Here is a 19,604-nt window from a genome sequence, read left to right on the forward strand (position 1 = left end):
ATCATTGATCCAATGGCTAGTGAATTTTTAATCATGGCTAGTAAATATTTTAAATCATTGATCCAATGGCTAGTGAATTTTTAATCATGGCTAGTAAATATTTTAAATCATTGATCCAATGGCCAGTGAATTTTTAATCATGGCTAGTAAATATTTTAAATCATTGATCCAATGGCCAGTGAATTTTTAATTATGGCTAGTAAATATTTTAAATCATTGATCCAATGGCTAGTGAATTTTTAATTATGGCTAGTAAATATTTTAAATCATTGATCCAATGGCTAGTGAATTTTTAATTATGGCTAGTAAATATTTTAAATCATTGATCCAATGGCTAGTGAATTTTTAATTATGGCTAGTAAATATTTTAAATCATTGATCCAATGGCTAGTGAATGTTTATAACCATTGTAGAAGCCCTGATACATGAAAATGAACAGAGGTTTAATGTATAGTTGTTAGTTGTTTATAGCGAAGACAACTTCAGAGGTTTAATGTATAGTTGTTAGTTGTTTATAGTGAAGACAACTTCAGAGGTTTAATGTATAGTTGTTAGTTGTTTATAGTGAAGACAACTTCAGAGGTTTAATGTATAGTTGTTAGTTGTTTATAGTGAAGACAACTTCAGAGGTTTAATGTATAGTTGTTAGTTGTTTATAGTGAAGACAACTTCATGCAGTGGCCTAACACTTTCCCAGTGAGCTTTAAAAACTCTTCACTTGGTGTCAGCAGTTGACTGTGAACTTACATGTAGCACCTCTCAGTGCTAGTTTTAAAGCCATTGTTCTAACAGAGGCCGGTAGTTATTACCCATGAATTTACCCATGAAATACAAGTATGTATTTTGCACATCAACAGTTTGCTGAGCATCATAATCACTGTCAGAATATACATGTACATAAACATTTAGTATAAGTATAAAACATTACTTACAGTTTATAAATAAACATTATACACTACATTTGAGTATTAAGTCTCTTTTGCTTTTAAGTATTGCATATCTCAGTTCAAAATGTTTTGTTGTATTGACACAGTTCAAGTTACTGTTATATTCGTATTTGATATTCTGAAGGACTTGATTTTCTATTTTTCTTGCGTTTGACAGCTGCAGGTTTTTCTGCAGATTTCGTCAAGATACCTGTTTGTCTGAAATATATTGAAAACAATTATAAAAATATAAAAAAATGCAATAAAAAAAAGTTTTTGTAAACAATAAAATTATTTAAATATTTCATCTGTGCATAGAAAATTTCTTGACATTTTGTCAATATTTCTGAGAGTACTGCTAAAGTAATACATGTCCCTACCAATATCTCCTAAGTTCAAGGGCCATAACTCTGTCAAACATGGATAAAACATGATAAAATAATACACAACATTTAATATCTTGAGGCATTGCAGAAAAAAAAGTGGTTTTAAACATGGGACAGCAAACTTGTCTTGTTTTTCAAATGGGAAATATGATCATCCTTCACTGGACTTATTGGGTTATTTCCCATTCCAGCCAGTAAGCCAAGGCTGATATATTAAAGATCATGGTATATGCTGTTCTGTCTAAGCTAAAAATACATATGGAGGATCCCTTACTACCAATCTGACATGTGATGGAAACAGATATTTTTGTTTGCTTTAAACTCTGCACTAAATGTTAAACATCAAATATCCATAGATCTATCTGACACATGACTGGGTGTTTATAATCACACATTCCTTTCCTTTTCTTTAAGTAAATCATAAGACTTGAAATTTTGAACATAAGAAGAAGGAAATATTTTATTTCATGACACACTCAACACATTTTATTTTACGGTTATATGGTGTCGGACATATTGTTAAGGACCACAGATATTGTGACGGGAAACCTGCTGTCGCCACATCATGGGCTATTCTTTTTTATTAGCAGCAAGGGATCTATTATATGCACCATCCAACAGACAGGGTAGTGCATACCATGGCCTTTGATATACCAGTCGTGGTGCACTGGCTAAAACGAGAAATAGCCCAATGGCCCCACTGACGGGAATCGATCCCAGACTGACCACTTTACCACTGGGTTACGTCCCACCCTTTTGAACATGAAGACAAGTAGCCAAACACACTGAACTAAGGCATTACATGTTTGGAACTGATTTCACGGGCTCAGGATTTAGCTCAGTCGGTTGAGTGGTCACCTGAGGTGCTAGTGTTGCAGGATCAAACCACCGGTGGATCCATTCACATGATTAGGTTTTTTTTATCGTTACCACTAGTGCACCACAACTGGTCAAAGACCATAGTATGTGCTGTCCTGTCTGCTGGAAAGTGCATATAAAATATCCCTTGTTGCTTATGGAAAAATGTAGTGGGTTTCCTGTAACAAGTCATAATTACCAAATGTTTGACCTCCAAAAGCCGATGAGTATTACTCAATGTCTTCTAGTGGTGTCATTAAACAAACTTTAACTATAATCATGTTCATAAGTGTATAATTCTAAAAAATAAAGAATCTTAAGTTTAAAAAGACCATTTTCCATATAAAACTTTATTTCTTAAAACTTTTATCAAGTATTTTATTGTATCGTATGTAGTGTATTGCTTTTTACTTTACAATATAAAACATGTGTAGCAGATTGCTTATTTTTATTTTCATTTACAAATGAACTACATATATATTCATTAAAATTCCTCTTACGATCTAATTATTCTAGACGAAGTTGACGGCTTGGCTACATACGGTGACTCTTTGAAACTGTCAACATAGGTAGCCATTTTCTTTGGACTGTTTGGAGGCATGGTCCAGGATCTAGACTGAAAAATAAATTGAATTTTCCTTTTTTAAAAACAACATTTAAAAGTGACATTTCACAGATTATGCTGTGACATAAATAGCAATTATTATATACGAGTTTGTGTGCCATATTGATTCTATGAAACCAGTGTCAGAAGTTTTGTATTGCCCAAGTGAGATTGAGGGTAATACATGAAATGTGACATGAGTTTCGTAAAAAAAATCAGTGCGAGTGTAATCATTTCTTTATTATCCATATTATTATTGTTATTTTTTTCATGAATAACAAGGGTCATCTGAGAATGGTTCAACCATAACTAGAAGGAGACGACAAAATGACGTCATATTTTACATGCACAGTCTGAGTTATGACTAGGGAAGCAATATCACGTTATGACGTTGCTTCCCAAAATTAGGTCATTACACGTTTATTACATAATAATATGTGCTTTGTATGGTTTTATTAACTGGGTTACATTGAACCATGTGGCATAATAAATAGTTAATACACAAACTGTTTAATATGTACTGTAGTTTGAATCCTTATAATTTAAACAAATCAATATTTGATGGCGAATGATAATATTGTGATGGGATGTAGGATCAATCCCAGACTTTCATCGAGACCTGTCAACCCTCCCGGATTCCGCAGGAGTCTCCCGGTAGATGATCAAACCTCCCGCAACCCTGCATGGGAGAAACATTCTTCCGGTAAATGACATTTTTATAAGCATAAAAAATAATTTCAATCTACTTTTGCTAAAATAACATAAGGGAAGTAACTCCGTCTTCTTTTTTTTCATTCGGAAAACTTCGGCTACTTTCAGTTTCCGACAAAGTAACAGGCCGAATTGTCCCAACTGTTTAACATTTGCCTAAAGGTTGACAGGTCTGTTTTCATTTGAAAAAACCCCACACAGAAACATGAGAATCAAAATCACACAACTCAAAATATCAAGGATGGGAAATTTGTGCTCCTCAAAACAAACAAAGTTAGAAGGGAAGTGCAGTTTGTTCAAATGAGGGGCACATTATTACTGAATTTAAGGAGCATGCTGAGCCATGACCACATTCATGTCTCTCAAAAACAAAATTCTGCAATACTCATCAAGTGGACCACTGAGTTATTTCCAGTTACATATGAATATCAAAGGCATATAATATCTATTTTACTGTCCCCAGACATTTTTTTAAAACCTTCATTAACGTCCAATACAACATAGTTATACCCTAATTATTGCTAGCAGAAACTATTTTGCCTATATTTGTGGAAACACTTTTTCTCTCTTAAAAGTACCACATTAACTATTCAGGTTGACATGGTAAAATCGTACATATATTTGAATATTTATATTTATATAGAGAATAACTAGATAAATGACGTATGATATCGGCATTATCCTGTGATGGTAAGAATGGGAAATTCTGCGAACCTTGCCAAGCCAAATTTTCCATTCGGCTTGAATAGAATAAAGCCAATACTCTATGTCATTAATTAGTTATTATTATACTGCAATTAATCAAATATTAAGTGGAAAAATTATTATTTCTGTTATTACATACTTTGTACGATGACCTAAAGGTCAAATGAACGATTTTGTAATGTACTGGTATCTATTGTAATGTCACATGCCTGAGGTCAAAAATTATAATCTGCTAGTATACATTTATAACTTTGTTTTAATTAGTCATCATAATCGGCCAATAGAAGCAGTGGTTGCAGGATAAATCACTATTACTGGTGTCACAACGGAATAATCATCTAGATGGGGGGGGGGGTGTATTTAAAAATCCAATAAGCAGGATAAAACTGAAAATAAAACATGATTTATGCTTTCTTACTCTTGCTCTTATGATTTTTGAGTGTAGTTCTATGTCTTTTACAATATCTTTTTTGTCCATGCGAGATACAGTAAGATTCAAGGCCTGAAAAATAAACAAACACCAATATTTAAGGTTTTTTCTTCTTCTTTTTTTCTACAAGAGAGAAACAACAAAAATAAAATAAATCTGGAATGATTATTTCTTAAAATTAAACTTCTATTCTCATACATGACAAATATGTTGTATCAAATAAGTGGTATAAGATGTTGGATAATATATTCCATTACACCACATAAAAAACTGTTATCATTTATTAATAAAAAATGGATGTTCTTGTATCACATTTTTTAATCTTATTATATTACTTGACAACAAGAAGTGATTTCTCCATATTTTAAAAAGTGGGAGGGAGGGAAGAAGGAAAGTGAGAGGGAGGGGGGGAGACAGAGAAACAGAGAGAGAGAGAGAGAGAGAGAGAGAGAGAGAGAATGTTTATAGACATGTAAAAGGGGGTAACTCCATGCTTTAATCAGCATTACTTGATCATGAAATTTGTACTTGATTAATTGATAAAATCAATAAAGGGAGTCATGCTCGATAAGCATAATTAATCAGATCACTACAAAAAAAAAATTTCACATGAGTTTTACCTTCCAGTTAATTACTTCAAAGCTGTGTGGATCATGTGAGACTGGAAAACCTATTTTGACTTTTTTTAACACATGCCAATCTACAAAGAAACAAAATCAAAAGTTAACAAATTAAATCATTTTATTGTTCATTCAAAATGTAAGTATCCAGTAATGCAAAGAGAGATCCTTTTTCTTTTGCAGTATGTAAGTACAGTCGAATCCACTTTATTGCATATCAGTTTATAGCATAAATCGGTTATTTGCATGTTATTTGGCTGCACAGAATTGAATTTCAAAAATTGTATATTTCATCATTTACTTTTGCAACACATAAGCAATGCAACATACTTCTTTTTATTACACAGTGAGACCTGTCTAAACTGGATCACACCGAGGACCTAATATTTATCCGATTTAGACAAGATTCGGTGTTCAAAATTTTAGAATTTTGACAAAAATACTGGTTTGTTCTGGTTTAGACAGGATTCATTGTAATAAAAAATTATGAAGAAAAATATATATTATACATGTACAGCGAGACCTCGATAATCCGGACAGTATGGTCATCTACTGGTGACAAATAATTCTAAATGAATATTCAAAAAAAACAATTCAAACAAATCATTTCTTAACTAGATTTTGAATTATTAAATTTATTTGTACCGACATTTTTCTTTAAATGTAAAGGCTGCAGAGGCCTACTTTTGAGACATTTTCATTTCTTGAGATTAGTGTAAAAATAATATACAGTTACGTTTTACCAATGACAACTGGTCTTATTTTTATTTATTACATTTTATAAAGCCAAGGAACATGTTAACAAAACAGTATGCTAGATCAGTGAAGCATGTCATTCCCACGATGAAGGAAAACTATCAACAAGGAACTAACAATAAACATACTTGGAGATGTGAGACCTAACCTTTGGCACACTGACAGTTACTGGCCATGACGGTGGATATTGCTGTTTAGCCAGCCATGGTTGAACAAACTTTGAGCAAGTTATAAAAAAAATTTATAGTTAAATGATCTTTTGGAAGAAATTACGTCCGATCAAATGAAGCAAATTGTCTTTATTTTTTATAAATTGTTTCCCGGAAGCTGAATATCTAGATTAACAAACACATTTATATAGTGTAGAGTTTGTTTTGTATGTCAGGTGTCCGTAAGGTGGGGTTTCTGGACTACTGGAGTCTGGATTATCGAGGTCTCACTGTAAATGTAAACGTATAAATGTACATACAGATATCAATGAAGTGAATAAACCTACAAGTATTGTGTATATCCTTCAGTTAAAAAGAGGAAGATGCATTAGATCAGTCAGTGATAGAAATGATTATCAATGCATTTATTTGAGAAATAATTTAAAATCCACTGCTATGGCTTGGCTAATTAGATAGGTAATAAAACAATTTAATCACAGTTGACAGGAATATTGTCTTTGTTCTGTATACCCATTTTTGTTTTGTTTTTCCAACTGTTTTTTTTATTACCCCAGATCTAACAGACAATGTCAAGGTTAGGGAGCCTTGAATCATTGCCTTACAATGGAAATATATATTGTATGAATGTGTTGTGATTAAAGTTGATACAGGATTTTCTTTAATATAAAAACATACATTTCCAGTCTTCTGATATAAAGAAAATGAGGAGCATCACATGTTTGAATGTTTTATTTTTCTTTAGATTGTTGTGGTAGTGGAAAAAACATGTTATAATATACATTTGTTTAATCAATCATATAAGCAAGGAAATTGTTAATAATTTTCCATTTATAGCCTTCTAACAAAAACAAAAAAATGGTTAGAACATTTTAACTATGATTATTATTATTATTTATCTTTTTAAACTGTGATGCTTTGCATGTTGGTGATTTCACATTTGGGTTCACGAAAAACAAAACTATATCCAAAATATATTTTACAGCATTTTGGGGTTTTTAGTTTGCTATAGTGTTTCAATTTTTAGGTTGTGATAAAAGCTAAACTTTATCCAAAGAATGTATTACACATGTGTATGTATAAATTTCCCATTAGTCAAAAACAGTAAACATGGATTTGAGATAAAATGTCCACAATGTAAAGTAAATTAAAGAACAAACTCACAGTTAGAGTATGCTTTCTGAAAGTCGAAAACAATATCGGCAAGACTCTGAAAGTAATACATACATACAATGTATCAAATACAGTGAATGACATGTTCTAAAATTAAAATTCTACAGATATTTGAAGTTGATCATTTAAATCAACTAAAAACATAACGACTTAAAAAGAAATTATGTAAAATGGATGGATGGATGAATGAATGGATGGATGGATGAATGGATGGATCCATGTATTGATTGATGTACAATGGATTGATGGATCCATGGATTGATCAATGTACAATGGATTGATGGATCCATGAATTGATCAATGTATAATGGATTGATGAATCCATGGATTGATCGATGTACAATGGATGTATTGATGGATCCACGAATGTATGATAGATTGATGGATGGATCCATAAATTGATCGATGTACAATGGATGGATGGATGGATCCACGAATGTACGATAGACTGATGGATGGATGGATCCATGAATTGATTGATGTACAATGGATGGATCCATGGATTGATCAAAGTATGATGGATGGATGGATGGATGGATGGATGGATAGATCCACCAATGTATGATGGATTGATGGATGACTGGGTGAGTGGTTGGATCAATAGGTGGAAAAACAAGGTAAGTGGAGAGATAACATGAGTGGCTCTGAGAATGGATGGATTGATGGATTGATGAATCAATGTACAATGGATGGGCTGTATGGATGGATTGATAGATGGACAGGCAGATGGATGGGAAAACAGGCAAATGGATGGATGGATGAATGGATGGATGGATGGATGGATGGATGGATGGATACTCAGATAGATGTATGGAAAGATGGACGGATGGGTAGGTATTTGTGGATGGATGGATGGATGATGGATGGTCAGACAGATTGGATGGGTGAATGGATACTCAGTAAGATGGATGGATGGATGGATGGATGGACAGGCAGACAGATGGATGGATGAATGGAAAGATGGACGGATGGGTACATAGGTGTGGATGAATGGATGGATGGATGAACTGACGGATGATCGATGGATGATTAGCTGGAGACAATAGATGGATGGATGGATGGATGGATGGGTGAATACTCTGATAGATAGATGGATGAATGGAAAGATGGACACATGGGTAGGTAGGTGTGGATGGATCGTCAGACGGACGCATGGATGCAATGATGGATGGATATAATATTGGATGCATGGATCGATCGATAGATGATTAACTGGAGACAAGAGATGGATGGATGCATGAATGGAATAAGGAGAAAAGGAAGGACGTGTGTGAGACATGGATAGATAACAAAGGATGGTAGAACTGACATATGACCATGTTAACAGCCTGACTAACTGACATGTTTATGAGCAGGAATGTTTGCGGACACTCACCCTGAACTCTAGTGGCTTGTACATGAGATCCTCTCTCCGACTCATGCCCAGTGCACCATACCGGCCGCCATATTGAACTCCCAGAACGACATGCCGATGTGTTGATCCGTTGAATGTAGTCTTGAAGCTGATTGGATATCTTTCTAAGCCCATCATTCCATTTGTCAGAAAACTGTTACTATGTTAAGTTAGCATATTTCTAGTAATGTAATTGACCACATTTGTATATTTACAAATTATAACTGTACTTCAAATTCAATTATTCTATTTGATTTTCAATTCAACAAATAAGAAATAGTCGAACCAACAGTATCAGAATAAAAAATACATTTTAGCTCCGGTATATGTGTGCAAGACAACCTAGAGTTAAAATTCCAGCTCCAAACAAAATTCTAAAAATTGGTAAATATAATTATTTCATTTCAACAGGAAGCATATTTAATTTTTTTAATATTTTATATTATAATCATAACAAAAATAATAACATAAAAAATGGGTTGATCTAATTTTTGGTAGTCAGTCCTCAAGATGAAGTAAAGATATATTAACTGCGTTCAATTTGTAAAGGATGTTCCACGACTGAACAATGTAAACTATACCCAACACCCATAAATTAAAGGTTTATTTAAACCTTGTTAAAGTTTGTTTTGTTTAATGACACCACTAGAGCACATTAATTTATTGATCATCGGCTATTGGATGTCAAACATTCGAGTAATTTTGACATTTTAGTCTTAGAGAGGAAGCCCACAACATTTTTCGATTAGAAGCAAGGGATTTTTTATATGCACTATCCCACAGACAGGATGACACATACCACAGCCTTTGATATACCAGTCATAGTGTACTAGCTGGAGAGAAATAGCCCAATGGGCCCACCGACAGGGATTGATCCTAGACTGACCATGCATCAGGCAAGTGCTTTACCACTGTGCTACGTCCCACCCCTTAAACAGAGTATGCATATTGGAAAAAATAACAATTACAGAGCCCTATTTATTTAGAACTGGAACAGCCCTAAAAAAAAAATGCTAAAATTGTAACCAATGGATACACCCCAAGAACAATTGCCTCCAAGCACTTGATAGGGAGAGCTTCTCGAATCATATCTTTGGCACACTCCATTAGCCTGAAACAAACAGACATCAATTAATTAATCATCATAATAATATATGGATATAAATATACTGTGAACTCATTAAAATTATGTACCAGTATTAATAAATCAAAATGTGAAGCCAAAGTTGCCATAAAGCAACAATATTAACACAACAGAGATTACGTGTAATGTAAAAAAAAAAAAAAAAAAACCAATGAAAAACAAAAATCAGTTTTGATACAGTTATCTCCCTACTTTTCAGGGGTATTCTGCCACCTTCATCAAGAAATTGTCATTCTTTCTGCTATTTTCTTTATGTCAAATTATAATGTTTCATAATAAGACATTACACAAAAATCACAAAATTCAGACAAAAAACATATCATAATAAATTAACAAAAAAACAAACATTAACATACTTTAATGTTTAAAATAAATTAGCAGTGTAGACTTCTGTATTAACTTCCAACATTAACTAATCCATTTTTACTTGTGCTATACACCCAAAAATTAAATGTTTTATCTCAACCACAAATATATTGAGATTCCTGGTGCGATCCTTTCAACACTGATATAACAAAGTTTTACTGAACTACAAAAAGATCACCTACCCTGAAAGTGGTCTGTTTTTCTTGATCTCAAAGAACTGTGTGCCAGTGTGGTTATACCTGGATTTGCTAAGGAACGCACAATTATATTTGTAGAAATATTCTTGACTATAAAGCTACATCATGTGGTAAATAGTACGTGTACACAATATACTCAGCATCACTATTCAAGGATCACTCATATTGTTAGTACTGCACATGTTAACGATGCCCGTCCAACACACTAATTATGAAAGAAGGAATATATGGCCTGTGTGTATTAGGCCCAGAGTGAGGTTTCCTAAGTAGAATTTGGATATCAGTATGAGTAATGGTACTTCCGGTTATAGGCACGACGCATTTTCAACTAAAGTGTGCGTGAATATGTGGATGGCAATCATGCACTTTTATACCCATGGTGAGAACGCATTGCACGGGCACAACATACAGAATTTCAGACATGGGTGCATTGAGACAACCCATTTGTTGGGGTGATAGAAGGTACATGTCTTTACATAACTTTTATCATTTTGTTGTGGCCTATAACCGAAAGTACCATTACTCATATTGTAATCCAAATGCAACTTAGGAAACCTTACTCTGGGCCTAATCCACGAAGGCCATATATTCCTTCTTTCATAATTAGTGTGATGGATGGGCATCGTTAACATGTGTAGTACTAACAATATGAGTGATCCTTCAATAGTGACGCTGAGTATAGATAGTTTTTTTTAATCTATAAATTCAGAGTACACTATGTACCTTGTTAGTCATAAAACTCAGAATAGAATACAGGGCTTCTAGATTATGATAGCCCCACTCCCATGGCTAGTGATATTCAATGTTGGGCTAGTAAATAACTACTATTGCCATACCCAATGGCTAGTGAAATTTATTTTGTCAAATGTTGCAAATAAGTCTATTTTTTAAATATGAATATCCTGCCCTCACCCCAACCCCCAATGTTAGTGTTTCTGAGCTCTATCTCCCTCTTTAGGTGACATATCTGATTATTACTATTATTTAGTAAAATTATATTAACTTAAAGAAAAGTAGGGCTAGTGAATTTTTAATCATGGCTAGTAAATTTTCAAAAATCACTGATCCCATGGCTAGTGGACTTTATAAAATTCTAGAAGACATGGGAATATCAAACAAGTATATAGAGAATCTAACCGATTGACCGGGGGAGGGGGGGGGGGGGGGGGGTGTGTAAATATATCTTCATGCTGGGATATCATTAAATATTTGTTCATCCATTCATTCAAAATTAATTAGTTATTTCTAAAGCAGCCTTCTCTGAAGATGTTAACAAAATAGACCTATATAGCTATTATTTATGTTCATGACGTGAACATTTTGCAAACAACCGTTGTTATCTGCAGTGCATATCTGCAATGACAATAATGTATGCGTATAAAGATCATAGCTTAAGGATGGGCACAAACAACATGACACTTTTTTTTCCTGATGTACAGAAAATTGACATGGTCGGAAACAAAATATTTCAAAAGTGACAATTTTGTTAAGCTGGTTCTTTTTGCTATGATTTTCTCAAGTTATTTAACATTAGATTGATTACAGCCCCAAGAAATGGATACTGTAATGCCTTCATGTAGTTTTGAATCTTCTCCAATTTCTCCTCAATTGACACTAATGCTTGAAAACTAAGTGGTGGTGAAGGGAATGCAATCTGAAATGCAACAAAAAGGAACACAGTAATTTATTTTTGCAAACAGAAGTATAACAAGTATAATGGATGGATGAACGGATGGACATGCAGGACAGATGGATGGGTGGATGGATTTGAGGTGCATAGATGGATGGGTGTGTTTTTCATACATGGATATATATGAGGTATGGTTGGAAAGATAGATGGATGGATGGATGGATGGATGGATGGATGGATGTTGAGTTTGGGGTGGTTAGATCGATGGCTGCTTGGGTTTGGGATGGCTAGTCTAAATGGATGGATGGATAGATCGATGTTCAATTCAATTCAATTCAATTTATAGCATATTACCAAACAAACTGGTTTCAACAAACAGATAAAAACAAACATACATCAATAACAACAACAATTAATAATAATAACAATATTAATATACATGCCAGATGGAGAAACAAAATTTGTATTATATTTGTAGGAATAAAATTACTATGTAATAATAAAGTATATTATAAAAATAATGGATGTATAAATGGATGGATGGATGGATGGATAAATCAATAGATCTTGTGTCAGTGAGTGGGTAGGTTGATGGATTAATAGGTGGGTAGTTAAGACTGATAGATGGACAAACAGATGGACATATGGATGAATGGCAAATGAATAGGTAGGTGTAGTGCATGGCGCACATTAAGTCAATACTCTCTATGTCTGTTCGGACTAACATAGGTGCTGTAGCTTATTTCTCAAAAAAAAAAAAAAAATTACCCTCTATACATACCTGTGGCAAATGTTTCTTCATTATATTCCGTGATAAGCTGTTTCCTTCTGGATGTATTTTTGAAGCATGGTTCCACATCCTTTCCCAGGTTGTTTCATCTATCGGAAAACCGTTTTTATTGACCCAGAACAGTACACCATCTTCTTCTTGTGTTTCTTCCTCTTCTGCCATTTCAGATTTGGCACTGACAGAAGTCTTCATATTTTAGACAGAATTTCCCTCAAATCATTAAACTATGATACATGGATTAGTGATCGAAGTGCAAAACAACTTTCCTTTTGATCGATTGTATTTATGATTAAGCATAGAACAAACCTGTTTTCTTCTTTCTGTACAGCAATTAATTAATCAATACAGTATCTGTACATTCTATACATATAACTGTAGCATAACGGTTCATTATAATTAGTCATAGCGGTTCAGTGAACTCTATTACAAAGTAAGTAAGACGTGGTGTATTATTTATGTTAAAAATGGGGTCAAGTCAAGAAGGCCTACATTTTCTCGACTCTTTCCTTGTTAAATTACTGCATAATTTTCATTTATAATGTTTCATTCATAGTCGAGTAACGAATTTACTACAAAAACAAAAATGTATCGGTTATTGATGAAAGACTTAAAAAATTAAGACATAATCAAAAACATGCAGAATCATTTATTTCGTTCCATTTGTTTACATGTTGTTAACGTAATCCGTGTGTGCTTCCGACATTAGTTTTTACGACATCCGGATGTGGTTTAAATATGAAAATATAACATACTGTTGTATATTCATATTGTATTTTAGAAAATTCGAACCAATACATGTTCGTGAATGTCACAAAAGTTATCTTTTTGTAAATTATCAAAGACGCAAAATATACAAAACGAACAAATCCGAGAAGTTCCGAATGAATGTGATAGATCTTACAAAATGGAAGTAGCTCATTCAAAATCAAAACTTTTCTATTATTTAAGGGTTTGGATTGGTTTTGTTGGACTGATGGCATTTGGTAATGCAGTTCAGTGTTTTGTAGATGATTCTTTTATAAAATCTCGTCTGTACACCAGAGAACCATCACAAGGTGCGTCAAAAACCGGTGGATTTATCAGCTTCTCACTCCCAGTCCCAAGTCCGAACGGACTTAGAAAATGTGCGGCCTGCACTAAGTCTAATCACAGACTGATTACTCTCGGTTTGTCATGACATTGACGAAAACAGAAAAAGAAAACGTGGTTATGGGGTTGAAATACTTTGAAACTGAATTTCATGTACTTCCACCAATTTTAAACAGAAATTCTCTTAGGGGGTCGTCCATAATTGTCAACATTTTCACGAGCGTACAAACTGTACGCGGGGGGAGGGGTTAAGGGGCCAGCGTACACTTGAAAAAAAAAAATGTCGGTCAACATTTTTCATTTGGGGATGTACACTTTTAGGGTGGGGGTGGGTGGTCAAAAGTGTACGGTTTGTACACTCGTGAAAATGTTGAAAATTATGGACGGCCCCATACCATAATCTTTCTAAAATTTATTAAAATATATCATCAACGTCCCTAACTGCGTTATGTTTTCCAATGCCATTCACTTTGTTTTCTTGTGCATGGTTCGCACAGTCAACATCCGATTTGTTGTCATCAGCATGTTGTTCATTTATGAGGTTTATTTTCACAGTTCAGGAACATTTTCATAAACAATAAAGTTCAGAAAAGTAAGTATCTAAATACAAAACTTTACAAACCACTAAAACCATTAATTTTACTAAGTCGTTTTTGTTTATTCCTTATCGGGTCCACATGACTCGTGACATGACAAGAAATTGACTTAAAATGGAGAAATATGAATTAACATTCGGTGCGTGTCACAAGACCTCACATGTGCCAGATTAACAAGGCCAAGCATTTAATTTTTATGATTTTTAAGACCCCAGTTGTTAGAATTGCAAATAATTTTGAGTGTATAAATTGTGTTAATTATGAATCGGTTCATTACAAAAATTATATTTTACAAACTATTCACTGGTATAAACGTAATGCTTATCAGTATTGCCATCAAATGTTAACGATGTGTGTTGATAAAACGCGGACCGGACCAGAACGCTTGACAAATTGAATGTTTCCGTTTTAAAAAAATATTAAATTAAGTGTTTGTCAACTGTGCATAGTTAAGAAACATATTTTTTTTATATAGTGCCGTTAAAAATGGAAAATGAAGAACCGCACATGCGCATTACTATACCTTTTGCAAACACATGCACCTGAACGCAGTTAGAAACATCGCACTCTTTCCTGTTTACCGGAGGGTGTTTCACTTTTGTTTACTAGAATGGATTTGTTTTACATCCACATTGTTGATTTTTTACGTTAATTGATTGCAATCTGTTTTCTTTCACGTATCGTGGCTGAAAAAAACCCATACCAAGTAGTGTCGTGTATATCAACAGAAAGTTTGTTTTGTTTAAGACGCCACTAGAGCACATTGATTTATTAATCATCAGCTATTGGATGTCAAACAGTTGGTACTTTTGACATATAGTTGTAATTAGAGAGGAATCCAGGTATATTTTTCCATTAGAAGCAAGGGATCTTTTTATATGCACCATCCCACAGCCAGGATAGCACATCTCATGGTCTTTGATATACCAGTCATGGTGCACTGGCTGGAATGAGAAATAGCCCAATGGGTCCACTGACAGGGCTCCTGGTACATCAAAGGCCATGATATTTACTATCTTGCTTGTCTGAAAGTACATATGAAAAATACTTTGTTGCTTTTTCAGTTTTCTATTTTTCCCTCATCATATATTGAAATAACTACACATGTTAGATACTGAATAGCCATAGTTTAAAATGTGCTCAAGTGTCATTGACAAAACATTCCTTTCTGTTTTAAGAAATTCTTATTACCTTGTATTAATATATCACCATTTGTTTTCAGTAACTGGACTTGTTGCACGACTTTTTGGAGTTTGGACTCTACTGGCTGGTGTCCTCAGATTGTACTGTGCCATAGATATTTATAATAAGAGGTGAAGAGAAAAATCCCAATTTCATGAAATTTTAATTATTTACAGCGACAATCAATTTTAATTAAAGCTTTTTTGTTTTACACACAATATACTTTTTTATGATAGACAAACGATGGCATACATGCACATGTAGCAATGATGCATATACATCAAGACTCATTCTGCCCATTGTTAAAATGGTCATTTGCTAATCTTTACAAGTACAAAGTGGCTATACATTTTGTATTAGAATACCAAAATTTGCAGTTGGGGCTATTTTCCATTCCAACCAGTGGTCCACAATTGGTTCATCAAAGGCCGTGGTATGTGCTGTCCTATCTGTGGGAAAATGCATATAAAAGACCCCTTGCTGCTTATTGGAAAGAGTAGCCTATGTGGCGGCAGTGGGTTTCCTCTAAAGAAATACGTCAGAATGACCATATGTTTGACGTCCGATAGCCGATGATAAGATAAAAATCAATGTGCTCTAGAGGCGTCGTTAAATAAAACAAACTTTACTTTAATACCAAAATTTTCTTTAATTTGGTCACATTTTAATAATTTTCCAGGAAATATTCTACATACCTGAATATTGTCTAAAGCAAATTTCTTTCCAGTGTGAGTCCTAGGCCCATATTTTCAAAGCAATGTTAGTGCTATGAAATTGTAACATCACTGTAAGCTTTGACATCACTGTGGCATGTGCTGTCATAGCCTACAATGTTTTTATGATTTCTTGGCGCTAAGATTGCTTCGAAAATATGGGCCCTGGAGTTTAAAGCTGTGAAATTCCCTCTCCATAATATACCAATGGAAAGAAATAAAGGATCACACAGATAGCAACAAGAAATAAAGACTGCATCAAAAATCATTTCATATTGTCAGAAGTTGACTGGAAACATATAGGCAGCACATTCAACACTACAGACATTCAATCCCACATTACAACTTCGTATGAAATGCAGACATTACTATGTTAGTAGTGAATTAAATTTGGTCTACAATTCGATGTGTTCCCTTATTTCTTTCCATCAGTATATAACTTAATTATGGACGTTTTCATATATTATAAGTCAGTATATTATTTGGCATTACACAAATTTTTATCATCTACAAATTTAAAGTTGCCATCTTATCTATCTTATAACATCGTTTCATAATACAGAAATTAAACACAACTACTGTTAATAAATTTGTGTTCATGTTGAGTTTTTATTACACATTCTGAGCCGTAGCTAGCGGGGGTGGGGGGGGAGTGGGTAGTTGCCCCCCCCCCCCCCCCCCCCCGAAAAAAATTCTGGAAAGCATTAAAGAAACTTAAAGAAAATTCTCTTCTTAACTGTTTACAGAGTTTTAGACTATTAACTACTCAGTTGCCCCCCAAACAAAAAATCCTAGCTACGGCCCTGACATTATTAGTTAATCTTACATTATTTTATATTATACTGTTTAATGTTAAATATAATGGATATAAGTTATTAGAACACAACACAACTTGAAAAAAATGCTTCTCCATTTCAGTGTATACAACTTAACATTTGTGTCATTCATCCTGGCTTTTGGACACTTCTTGTCAGAACTCTGCATCTACCATACTGCGCATGTGTCATTTGGAGTGATGTCCCCTATTGTTGTATCAGGTAATTGATCAAATATACCGGCCTTGGTGGTGTCGTGGTTTAGCAATAGGATATAAGACTGGTAGGTACAAGGTTTGTAGCCTTGTACCAGCTCTTACCCAGAGCAAGTTTTAATGACTCAATGGGCAGGTGTACGACCACTACACCCTCTTCTTTCTCACTAACTACTAACAACTAACCCACTGTCCTGGACATACAGCCCATATAGCTGAAGTGTGTTCTCAGGACAGTGTGCTTCAACTTTAATTGGATATAAGCACGAAAAATAAGTTGAAATGAAAAATGATAAAACTATTTATTTCATTATATTTTACTGGGTTTTTTGTTGTTGTTGGGGGGGGGGGGGGATTGGGGGGTCTGATCCAGCATGATATAGTGATACCTGTATATCTATACGTAAGTAAACCTGCTGTAATGAAAATTTATATCACAAATTACAATTATGAACTCTCTAGATTTATGAGCACTTCAAATATGTCACATCTGTTTTCAAAAATCATTATAACTTGCACCCATAAGTTGGGGGTAGGTGGGATTTAGCTCAGTTGAGTGCTCGCTTGAGGTGCTTGTGTCGCAGGATTGAACCACCTTGGTGGATCCATTCAACTGATTGGGGTTTTTTCCGTGCTGTGGTATGTTTTTTCTGTCTGTGGGAAAGTGCATATACAAGATCCCTTTTTGCATTAGGAAAAATGTAGTGGGTTTCCTCTGATGACTACAAGTCAAAATTACCAAATTTTTGACATGTATCCAATAGCCGATGATTAATTAATCAGTGTGCTCTAGTGGTGTCATTAAACAAAACAAACAAACAACCCATTATATGGGGTGGGATGGGATAAGACCCACTGGATCCACTGAGGGAATCATTCCTAACAAGCCATCACAACTCGGGTGAGAGCTCACCTGAGGTACTTTGGTCTTGGGATTGAACCATCTTGGTGGACCCATGCTGGTATCTCAAAGGCTGTGGTATGTGCTGTCCTGGGTGTGTGAAAGTGCTTATAAAAAATAATTTGCTATTATTACAAAAATGTAGCAGGCATCCTCTGAAGACAGTGAGAATTATTAAATGTTTGACATCCAGCAGTCAATTATTCATTAATCAATGTCCTCTAGTGGTGTGGTTAAACAAAACAAAATTGAACTAGTACTCTACTCCTAAGCAACATCCCACCCTTCCTACTGATAAAGGCTATGTTTTGTAGGCTCTTTCTAATCTGAGATTTTCTTTGATTCATATATTACGAGTGTGAATCAAAAGTTGCTTTCCATGATCAGTACTGGTATTTAATCAAGGCTGGATATTTTAGTACATATTGGCATGAAACATCTGTACTGATATTGAAAGTTTAGTTGAATAGTTTAATGTTGGCATTTAGTGGTTTTATATTTGTAGTAATCTTGAAAATCCTAAGAGAGTACAGCTGAATTTCCAAAACATTAAAATATTTTACAAAATTTCAGAACAAAATGTATTAATGAAGTGCAAGTATTTATTTATTTATTTTGTAGGTTTCTCTATGTTAGCAATGCTGATTGGTTACAGATACCTCAATCCGAAGACGTCATTTGAAGATGTGTCCACCAAATTTAAAACAAAACGGAGTTGATGTTAATATATTATGTTTATATTTTTATACATGTGTATGAGGGACATTAATAATATCTGTAGCCGATCCATCTGATTCAGTGTTGTCAGATTTTTCATCATTATTTTGCAATATTGTCATATTGTACATGTACCTCAATAGTCCAGCAGTAGCCCAGTGGTAAAGCGCTCACCTGATGTATGGTTGGTTTAGGATCAATCTCCATCGGTGGGCCCATTGGGCTATTTCTCATTTAAGCCAGTAGGGGCGAGATGTAGCCCAGTGGTAAAGCGCTCACCTGATGTATGGTTGGTTTAGGATCAGTCTCCATCGGTGGGCCCATTGAGCTATTTCTCATTTCAGCCAGTAGGGGCGAGATGTAGTCCAGTGGTAAAGCGCTCACCTGATGTATGGTTGGTTTAGGATCAATCTCCATCGGTGGGCCCATTGGGCTATTTCTCATTTCAGCCAGTAGGGGCGAGATGTAGCCCAGTGGTAAAGCGCTCACCTGATGTATGGTTGGTTTAGGATCAATCTCC

At 34.4% G+C, this 19,604-nt stretch overlaps 2 protein-coding genes across 2 annotated transcripts; one reads left to right on the plus strand and one right to left on the minus strand.

Moving 5' to 3' along the window:
• Positions 1–274: 274 nt before the first annotated feature.
• On the minus strand, positions 275–13,527 carry LOC121371981 (tubulinyl-Tyr carboxypeptidase 1-like). The gene is made up of 10 exons (XM_041498215.1): positions 12,848–13,527; positions 11,999–12,090; positions 10,422–10,478; positions 9,766–9,840; positions 8,712–8,883; positions 7,328–7,373; positions 5,241–5,320; positions 4,609–4,692; positions 2,671–2,786; positions 275–1,145 (listed from the first exon to the last, which is right to left on the minus strand). The coding sequence occupies exons 1-10, from the start codon at positions 13,046–13,048 to the stop codon at positions 1,046–1,048; spliced, it is 1,023 nt and encodes a 340-aa protein (XP_041354149.1). The 5' UTR covers positions 13,049–13,527; the 3' UTR covers positions 275–1,045.
• Positions 13,528–13,744: 217 nt separating this feature from the next.
• On the plus strand, positions 13,745–19,294 carry LOC121372492 (ergosterol biosynthetic protein 28 homolog). The gene is made up of 4 exons (XM_041498832.1): positions 13,745–13,911; positions 15,764–15,854; positions 17,355–17,473; positions 18,989–19,294. Exons 1-4 carry the CDS (start codon positions 13,761–13,763, stop codon positions 19,084–19,086), a joined length of 459 nt encoding a protein of 152 aa, XP_041354766.1. The 5' UTR covers positions 13,745–13,760; the 3' UTR covers positions 19,087–19,294.
• The last annotated feature ends 310 nt before the right edge of the window (positions 19,295–19,604 follow it).

The sequence above is a fragment of the Gigantopelta aegis genome, chromosome 4 (assembly GCF_016097555.1).
Source record: "Gigantopelta aegis isolate Gae_Host chromosome 4, Gae_host_genome, whole genome shotgun sequence".
Lineage (NCBI taxonomy): Eukaryota > Metazoa > Mollusca > Gastropoda > Neomphalida > Peltospiridae > Gigantopelta > Gigantopelta aegis.

Excerpts from the sequence above, each read along its gene's own strand:
- LOC121371981 (XM_041498215.1), bottom strand. The coding sequence starts at position 13,048 with ATGAAGACTTCTGTCAGTGCCAAATCTGAAATGGCAGAAGAGGAAGAA. Across the intron at positions 7,374-8,711 it reads ACAAGCCACTAGAGTTCAGG|AGTCTTGCCGATATTGTTTT; the intron begins GTGAGTGTCCGC and ends TATTACTTTCAG. Across the intron at positions 4,693-5,240 it reads TTGAAGTAATTAACTGGAAG|GCCTTGAATCTTACTGTATC; the intron begins GTAAAACTCATG and ends TTTATTTTTCAG.
- LOC121372492 (XM_041498832.1), top strand. The coding sequence starts at position 13,761 with ATGGAAGTAGCTCATTCAAAATCAAAACTTTTCTATTATTTAAGGGTT. Across the intron at positions 13,912-15,763 it reads CACCAGAGAACCATCACAAG|TAACTGGACTTGTTGCACGA; the intron begins GTGCGTCAAAAA and ends ATTTGTTTTCAG. Across the intron at positions 17,474-18,988 it reads GTCCCCTATTGTTGTATCAG|GTTTCTCTATGTTAGCAATG; the intron begins GTAATTGATCAA and ends TTTATTTTGTAG.